The sequence below is a fragment of the Myiozetetes cayanensis genome, unplaced genomic scaffold (assembly GCF_022539395.1).
Source record: "Myiozetetes cayanensis isolate MyiCay16 unplaced genomic scaffold, myiCay2020 scf352, whole genome shotgun sequence".
NCBI lineage: Eukaryota > Metazoa > Chordata > Aves > Passeriformes > Tyrannidae > Myiozetetes > Myiozetetes cayanensis.
This window is the reverse complement of record NW_026087580.1, coordinates 27,245-36,661: the sequence shown is the minus strand read 5'-3', so window position 1 is coordinate 36,661 and position 9,417 is coordinate 27,245. Positions and strand designations below refer to the sequence as shown.

The following is a 9,417-nucleotide window of genomic DNA, read 5'->3' as shown; positions in this document are numbered from 1 at the left end:
CACAGTTTCTTTAACTGCTCAACTCAATTTCTGTACTTGGGTAAGAACTCATAGGAGAAAGTGTTTCCTGATGGAAAACAATCTTGGAAAGGAGGGACCTGCAGGAGGCCCTGAGTGTGCTGACACATGCCAGGTGCTATGAACAAGAATTTGTTTTGCTTTTGTAATCTTGTTTACAAGCATTGTTGTTCTACCCTTATCAACTATTTGTTTAACGATATTTTTTTCTGTTATTCAGAAATGTACTCTTTAGACTGACTGATGGACAGGATGCTTTCCACCATGCCAGGAAAAGGTACAGAAGAGATTGATCATCCAGCATGAACTTCAAGCTGTCTAGAGATGCAGGAAATGCCACACCCACCACTTCAAGAGTTGATTTGGAGGGCCTTGGGTTGCCACCAGTGTAGATTAGTCTCCCCTGGTAGGACATGATTGGCATGTCAGCAGGCAACACCTGGATGTCAAACTCACCCATCACAGCACCATCTGCTGTTACAAGTGCCAGGAGAGGGAATCCATCCTCTACCCCATCAGTTGAATCAGGACAGGGCAAGAATGGTTGTGATGCCTCTGGATTTTTTTGATGTTTAACTTTTTGTAGATTTTAGAAGTAGTTGTGTAGTAAATGTAGATTTTAATGTAGCTGTATAATTTGTCACCCTTTAGTGCAGTAGTTTACACATACCCAACCCTTTTCCCCATTTCATATTGGACTTTCTAAATTCCTTTACCTTGTTTAGACTTCTCTCAAGGTAGGTCTTCATTTTGTTTAAGAACATGAAATATATATATTTACGTATGTTACAGTTATATACAGTTAAGATGCTATGTACACAGCAAAGGGAATCCAAACACCCCCCGAGGGGAAAGGGAAAGGGGAAAAGGGACAAAAGGGGACAAAAAGGGGCACCGAACAGATATACGCAATCAAACTCAAGAACTATACTAATAACTAGCAAAACAAATCTCACCATGTCCCTTAGAAAAGCAGGATTGGCAGACACAACCAGCACTCTCCAAACCTCCACGTGGGAGGCCAGTGGTCGCTGCAGGCCTCAACCTTAGATAAGCGAGACCAATGCAAGGACCCACTGCTCCTGAACCTCGTCGGAAGAGAAGACAGTGAGATATCTAATCTCCAACTTATTTATACTATGGTTTATGTAAAAATCGTATGGAATACTGGGTACATGGCCACTTCCTTGGTTACAAACTGGTCACCAGGAAGGCCTAGACAAAAACCATCACAATTCATTATATCACATGCATATACATTTACATCACTATTCTAGGTATTCACCATATGTTTATTTTCACAGCTTAGACTAATTGGTTATCTCTATGGTAAATTATAAATTTATATGTCCTTCAAAATAAGGCACCATTATGCTATTTGACCTGATCTGGTTTGGACATAATTCTTGGCTAGGAGGACAGGGAGGATGATGGTCTGTTTCATGTCTTTATGGGGGTGCAATTAAGTTTTAAAATCTGTTTGTTTTTCTTCCCTCCTGGGTTATATTCACCCATTTGACATGAATTATAACCTGTATTTATTACAAGAGGTATCTGTGGTGGTTTTCCCCCAGCTGACCTGGGGGATCCTGGAAGAGTTAAAGCTAAGTAGGAACTTTTGCACAAGACAGAAAGTACGTCCAGACCCGGAAGATGTAACAATATGGTTTTCCGGTAAAATATGCTGAGTCATAGTTGGCTGACATGCACAGTTAACAGAGTTATATAATGTTATTAGTGACCAATAGAAGGTTATTTATGCAACTTGGAGACCAATAAAGAGTTAACATGTGTAGCCTAAAAGTGAATAAAAATAGCAGCCAGGTGCAATAAAGGGTTCCAGTTTCTGGTTCCATAAGGGTAGGTGTCATATGTCTCGCCTCGACCCCCACAGGTATCTGTTATAAGTTAATTCTTCTCTTGAATTTTGAAGACGGCAAAAATACCTGCAGGACAAAGAAATATAACAAGAGATTTTTATTGCAGCGCTGGGTACCCATTTCTAGTGCTGGGTGCACCTCTGAATCATACAGAGAGCACACCGCTGTTTGAAAACCGCACTTTTTTGTACTCTTCGATATCAGCTGTTAAATATTCATTTACTGTCAGTTTGTTACCTTAAAAGGTAATTTCTCTACTTTGGAAGTGGGTGTTACTTTTTGATTGGTTGCAACCTATCTCCCCTGGGCTCGTACAGGAGGGTCTTGCATCATCCCCATGTTGCAAGGCATGGGAGGTCTCTCTGTGTATTCACATGGCAGAGAGTGTTGGGGAGCCCAACTGGTTCTGGGCTTTCAGTAAGCTGAAATGCTGCAGATGGAACTTCTTACACCTGGCAGAAGGTTAACCACGGACAGTGGGGACTGTGACACAGTGGGTTTCCTGTTAGAATGTCAACCTATTGTGTTAAGACATGTGGCTGTATGTCCAATCATGAGTTGTTATGAAGTGGTAAACCAATGCTGTGTGTACATGTGTCACCCCAGAACTGTATAAAGGTAGCTGCACTGTTGCAATAAAAAGGGCTGCTGGTATCCTGAAACCCATGTCGCCCCCCACCTCGACCGCGACAGAGAGAAATACATTGAAGCCACTCAAAAGGAAGCAGTCTCCGAGAAACAAGAAGTTAAAACACAAAAATGTAAAGCACTACAGGAAAGCTTAGCATTAGGAAACCACGGAGGTAATAAATTGTCTGAGGGAACAGAACATGTTGATAACAGGATACTAAAACCATAAAGATAACACAAAACAAGGAAATAGTAGCATCAGCAAATCCTAGGATGAGCCAAAAGTCAACCTGACCTTATTATGTTTGCCAAAACTGCCTTAAAAGGAGGAGATCTAAAGAAAGTTCAGAAGTTTACAGTGAGGAAGACTCACACACGACCCCCGCCCAGAGGAAGGCAACAGGAACCCCCACCGTGAAATCTCCCCAAATTGAAGACTCCGCCCAGACTCCGCCTATATATGAATATTACAAGTAGATGTTGCAACTTAATGAATATGCATGATTGTGTTGTAATCCTATACTCAAAAACTGTATAAAAGAGCTATGCTGATTGTACACGACGGAGCTCTTTGCCCAGGGCGACCTGGAGAGCTCCCCAACGCGTTGCTAATAAAATACCTCCTGCTTTAAAGAAACAAACTTTGTCTCTAAAGCAACTTCTCTGTGCCTTTTTGGGGCAAATTTCGGCATCAACATTTTTATTTATAATTCGTTCCCTGTTCCCGGCCAAGAAAGATTCCCTGGTGGTAGGTCCAGACAGGACCTTACAGCCTCCACGGTACACCTATAAGTTAGTAAATATACAGAAATAGTTCTTTTGTTAGTACCCTCTGTTTATTTTAATTTGCTTGGAATAAAACCAGTTCCTCTGTTTTTCACAGTATCTTCCCCCAGAATGCCAAGGCAGTGGAAAGGGTTCAAAAGGGTTTATTTCAGAGGCAAAGACATTAAAACTTACAAACTTCTCATCCCTGCCAGGCAGTATGGGGCCTCAGAGGGAAAAGGCAAGCCTCCTGTTTGTTCCCAGGCTTTATCATCACTGGCCCCCCTGACTCTCCCCGGCTGCAGTAGCTCTGTAGCATTTCTGTAAGCATTATCTTTCTCACATATCAGAGAGAGAGGTTGAGAACTTGCTATGTGGGGGAGAGGAGGGGGAAGCATTGAAACTGCCTTTGAGAAAGAGTTACCTTTTAGGTAGAAAGTCTTCCTAAGCAAAAGCTCTGTCTCCTCGTAACAAAATCTTTTGGGGAAAAAAAGGGTATTCTATCCTCACAGCATCGCCGGGGCTGCACTGCAGGGCTCCAGCCTTAGTGACCAGGGCAGCACAGCCATGACCCAGCTCCTGCATCCAACGCTTGATGTGGGAACTGACCTGAAGGGGAACACGTGCATGAGAGAGCCAGTAGGGAACTAAGCCTTCATCTTTAATATCCTCTGGGAAACAGCAGCCACCCATACCCAGCTCCTCTCCCAATTATCCCAACTCAGGAGGAAGAAAAAGGAAACATGGTTTTGCTCTGCATTTTTACACCGTGTTGCAAGGGGAGGGTCTGAATGCTGCCTGCCCCCAGCTCTGATAAGAGGTTCAAGTGCCCCTGTCCTCTGCTCTCATGCCCCAACAGACCCTTTTCTGCCCCATGGTACACCCCATGCTCACACCTCATTCTCAGTGGTGAGTGCAGCTGACTTCTCTAGTACCAGTTGCCTGTAGTCATTGGTGAGCTGGTTAGCCAGTATACCCAGCTCATTTGGTTTTGATGCCGAAATTTTGCCCCAAAAGGCATGGAGAAACTGCTTTAGAGACAAAGTTTGTTTCTTTAAAGCAGGAGGTATTTTATTGCAACGCGTTGGGGAGCTCTCCAGGTCGCCCTGGGCAAAGAGCTCCGTCGTGTACAATCAGCATAGCTCTTTTATACAGTTTTTGAGTATAGGATTACAACACAATCATGCATATTCATTAAATTGCAACATCTAATTGTAATATTCATATGAAGGCGGAGTCTGGGCGGAGTCTTCAATTTGGGGAGATTTCACGGTGGGGGTTCCTGTTGCCTTCCTCTGGGCGGGGGTCGTGTGTGAGTCTTCCTCACTGTAAACTTCTGAACTTTCTTTAGATCTTCTCCTTTTAAGGCAATTTTGGCAAACATAATAAGGTCAGGTTGACTTTTTGGCTCATCCTAGGATTTGCTGATGCTACTATTTCCTTGTCTTGTGTTATCTTTATGGTTTTAGTATCCTATTATCAACACGTTCTGTTCCTTCAGACAATTTATTACCTCCGTGGTTTCCTAATACTGAGCTTTCCTGTAGTGCTTCACATTTTTATGTTTTAACTTTTTGTTTCTCGGAGATTGCTTCCTTTTGCGTGGCTTCATTTCCCCCCTTTTCTTATAACTTACGAATTCTTTCGTCAAGTTTTAATCTCTAAGGGACGTTAGTAAGATTGGATCATTGCCCAAAGTGTTTGGGTTTTTGTTATTAAGGATTTCAGTCTGCTCCATAGGTATATGTTTGTGAGTGTTAGTACAAGCATAGCTATGGTTATGATTAGTATGGGGTGCACAAGGTAGTGGAATACTTGGGTTGCTGTTGGGGAATGCCCTGTAAAAATATCCCACTAATGGTAGTGCCGTGTCCATATTCACACAGGACTTTTACTCAGGGGCTTGGTACCCAAACAATTATCTGCAGATGCTGGTGTTTCACTTGTTCCTTCCTCTTGCTTATTCTCTGGAGCTTTCTTGACTCGTGAGTAATGAATCCATGTAGGTCGCTCTTTGATCCGGACCGCGGTGAAGGTGGTCAGCAGCACTTGGAAAGGTCCTTCCCACTTTTCTTGTAGGGGTTTTCCTAAGAGATTCTTAACATATACCCAGTCACCGGGGTTGAACGGATGTAATTTACAATCAGGCTGTTTGGGTTGATGTTCTATCACCACAGCTGTATTTTTATCAAAATGTTTCCCTATAGCAATTACATAATCATAGATGTACTGATTACCTATTTGGTCTACAGCATCTCCATTTACAATCTGCATAGCGTAAGGTCTTCCATACAGAATTTCAAATGGACTCAATTTTTCTTTTGATCTGGGTTTGACTCTCAGTCTAAGCAGAGCAATAGGCAGAGCCTGGTACCACTGTAAATTGGTTTCTTGGCATATCTTAGCAATTTGTTGTTTAATCAGGTGATTCATCTTTTCGACTTGCCCACTAGCCTGAGGCCGGTAAGGCGTATGTAACTGCCACTTAATTTGTAATGCCTTGCTTATTGCTCTTACTACTTTTGCACAAAAATGCGTACCTCTGTCTGAAGATATACTTCTCGGTACCCCAAATCGGGGTATTATTTCGTTTAGTAAAACCTTGGTTACTTCTCTTTCTTTATTTGTCCTACAAGGGAATGCTTCAGGCCACCCAGAAAATGTGTCAGTTAATACTAATAAATGTCGAAACCCCCCTTTTCTTGGGAGTTCTGAAAAATCAATTTGCCACACTTCACCTGGGAATTTACCTCGATTTATGGCTCCCTGATGTACCTTCGTTCCAGTATTTGGATTATTCTTTAGGCATCGCTCACATTGAGATGTGACGTATTTTACTGTAGTAAAGAGTTTTGGTCCTGCTATTCGGGTTTGTAAATATTGATAGAGTGGGTCTAAGGCCCAATGGGCTTTTTCATGTTCTGTCTTTACAAACTGCCACATTAATTTTTCAGGTATTATTAGTTGACCTGTTTCTAACTGTCCCCACCCGTTGTCTAACAATTTACCCTTGTTCTTTTTAATCCATCTTTGATCTGATTCTTGATAATTTGGTTGAAAATCTGTATCTAATTCTCCCGGTATTAAAGCTGTTATGGTTATTTCTTCAGTTTTTGCAGCAGCTAATTTGGCTTCTGCATCTGCCTTCCTATTCCCTATTTCTGGAACTGTGTTACCTTTCAGGTGTCCCTTACAATGCATTATGGCCACCTGCTCTGGGAGTTGGACCGCTTCTAACAACCTTAGAATTTCTTCTGCATGTTTGATTGTTTTCCCCTGGGCAGTTAATAGTCCCCTTTTCTTTCCAAATTGCTCCGTGAGCATGTACGACAGAGAAAGCATATTTAGAATCAGTCCAAATGTTAATTCGCATACCTTCTGCTAATTCCAGGGCTCGGGTAAGAGCAATCAGTTCTGCCTTCTGGGCCGAAGTCCCTGCAGGTAGGGGATTTGATTCAATTACCTCTTCTGTTGTGGTCACTGCATAGCCTGCCATTCTTACTCCTTGCCTCACGAAGCTGCTGCCGTCCGAGAACCAGTTGTCCGCATCTTCAAATGGTTCCTCCTTGAGGTCTGGACGACTGGAATAGACTGCCTCGATCGTTTCCAGGCAATCATGTTCGAGAGGTTCTGCCGGAATTCTCCCTTCTAGAAACGAAGCTGGGTTGACAATGTTAGTTACTTGAATGGTTACATCATCTGATTCAGCTAGGATGGCTTGATATTTTAGGAATCTTGAAGGCGATAACCAATGGTTACCCTTTTGTTCCAGCACTGCTGAGACAGTATGAGAGACTAACACAGTCATTTTCTGGCCTAGCGTAAGCTTTCTGGCCTCTTCTATGTTGATAATCACTGCGGCCACTGCTTTTAGGCACCCAGGCCAGCCTTTGCTTACTTCGTCCAATTGTTTGGAGAAATAAGCTACAGCTCTCTTATGTGGTCCCAACTGCTGTGCTAGAACTCCCAGAGCCATCCCCTGCCGCTCATGGGAGAATAACCAAAACGGCTTAGTTACATCTGGAAGACCCAAGGCTGGGGCTTTCATGAGTTCTTATTTCAGTCTTTTAAAAGCTCCTTCTGCCTCGGGAGTCCAGGTTAAGGTACTCGTAGTCTCCTTTAGTAAGTTATATAGTGGTTTGGCAAGTATTCCATATTGATGAATCCATAATTGGCACCAACCTGTCATTCCCAGAAAGGCCCGTAGATCTCTTACCGTTTCTGGTCTGGGCATCTGACAGATGGCTTCTTTTCTTGCTGTGCCTAGAGATCGTTGTCCCCTGGAGATTTCATATCCCAGGTATATCACCTTTTCTTGTACCAGCTGTGCTTTCTGTAGAGAAACTCGATATCCACTTAAGCCCAAAAAGTTTAGCAGGGAAATAGTCCATTCAATGTACTCTTCTTCTGTTTCAGTTGCTACTAATAAATCATCTACATATTGTAGAAGGGTACCATTTCCCAGTGGCCTTTCCCATTGTTCTAATTCTTTGGCCAATTGGTTTCCAAAAATTGTGGGACTATTTTTATATCCCTGCGGTAACACAGTCCAAGCTAGTTGAGTCTTTCTCCCTATTTTAGCAGATTCCCACTAAAAGCAAAAATTTTCTGGCTTGTCAGAGCTAAGGCTAGGCAAAAGAATGCATCTTTTAGGTCTAATACTGTGAACCATTTTAAATTTTCCCTCAATTTGGTTAGAAGAGTATAGGGATTTGCTACGACCGGGTGTAAAGTTTTTGTAATTTCGTTCACTGCCCTTAAATCTTGGACTAATCTATATGTCCCATTCGGTTTCTTAACAGGTAGGATTGGTGTATTAAAATCTGATTCACACTCTACCAATAATCCTAGTTCTAGAAATTTCTCTATTATTGGTTCAATTCCCCTTCTATCTTCCAACCTCAGCAGGTATTGTTTTCTTACTACCGGTTTTGTTCCTAGTATTAACTCAATATTAATAGGAGCTGCTCGTTTTGACCTTCCAGGTACATCAGTAGCCCATACTAGTGGGTATACTTCACTCATAATGCGTTCAATGCTATGACTTTCAGGTTTTGGTTCTATATAGCTGATTGTCAAACTTAAAGCTGCTATTAGTTGTTCATCATTTACTTGAAATTCAAGTTTATCTTTATTGAATTTTATTACAGCCCCTAAATTCTCTAATAGGTCTCTACCTAGTAGAGGCTTTGGAGAATTTGGTAAATACAAAAATTGATGAATTCCCATTTGTTTCCCAATTTTGTATTTAATAGGTTTTAGAAAGTAGGCTTTTTCTGGTTGGCCTGTCGCTCCCACGACCTGTACAAATTCATCACTTTTGGGTACCAATTCTTGATTCAAAACCGAAAATGTTGCTCCTGTATCTATTAAAAAGTTTAATTCTTTTTCACCTTCCCCTAGCTCCATTTTAACCAGTGGGTCTGCTAGGGAACGACTCACCGGTCCCCCTCATTCACTGTTCTGATGTGCAATGGTAGCGATTGCAGGTCTCTCTCCTAGCAGAGGACAATCTCGTTTCCAGTGTCCTATCTGCCAGCAATTAGCACACTGATTTGGTTTTATCCCAGGCAGATGGGGCTGAGATTCTCTTTTCCCACTCCCTTTTGCTGGGTAACCTCTACCTCTGCCTCTAGTATTGGATTCTGGAGGCTTTGCATTTGGGGCTGCCACTGCTGCTGCCACTATTCGAGCAAACCTTTTATCCTCCTTTTTCTTCTCTTCTTTATCTCTGTTGTTATACACTTTCCAGGCCTCGTTCATCAATGTTTCTAGGTTTCTATTTGCTGGGTGCTCAAGCTTTTGCAATTTCTTTCTGATATCTGGGGTGCATTGTCCCATTACTAACCCCAATAACTGTTGCTTCCCTTCCTCCGATGCTGGGTCGAGGGGTGTATACTGTCTCATAGCTGTCCTAAGTCTGTCCAAAAATTCTGAGGGGGTTTCATCTTTCCCCTGTCTGACATCATATAGCATTGCCCAGTTGATGGCTTTAGGTATTGCATTTCGCAAACCCATTGCTATTAGCTTTCTATATCGCACCAGCCACCCATACTGGACTGGATTATTCGGATCCCATTCTGGGTTTCGATTGGGGAATACTACATCTATTCTTTCTGGTAGT

The 9,417-nt window shown here is 42.4% G+C and overlaps 1 protein-coding gene across 1 annotated transcript; it reads right to left on the bottom strand.

Annotated features, from left to right (window-relative positions):
- Positions 1–5,680: 5,680 nt before the first annotated feature.
- LOC126646587 (uncharacterized) lies at positions 5,681–7,415 on the bottom strand. Its single transcript, XM_050328027.1, has one exon. It carries the CDS (start codon positions 7,339–7,341, stop codon positions 6,484–6,486), a length of 858 nt encoding a protein of 285 aa, XP_050183984.1. The 5' UTR covers positions 7,342–7,415; the 3' UTR covers positions 5,681–6,483.
- Positions 7,416–9,417: the final 2,002 nt, after the last annotated feature.

What these genes read in the sequence shown, in the direction of transcription:
- LOC126646587 (XM_050328027.1), bottom strand. Translation starts at nt 7,341, where the DNA reads ATGAAAGCCCCAGCCTTGGGTCTTCCAGATGTAACTAAGCCGTTTTGG.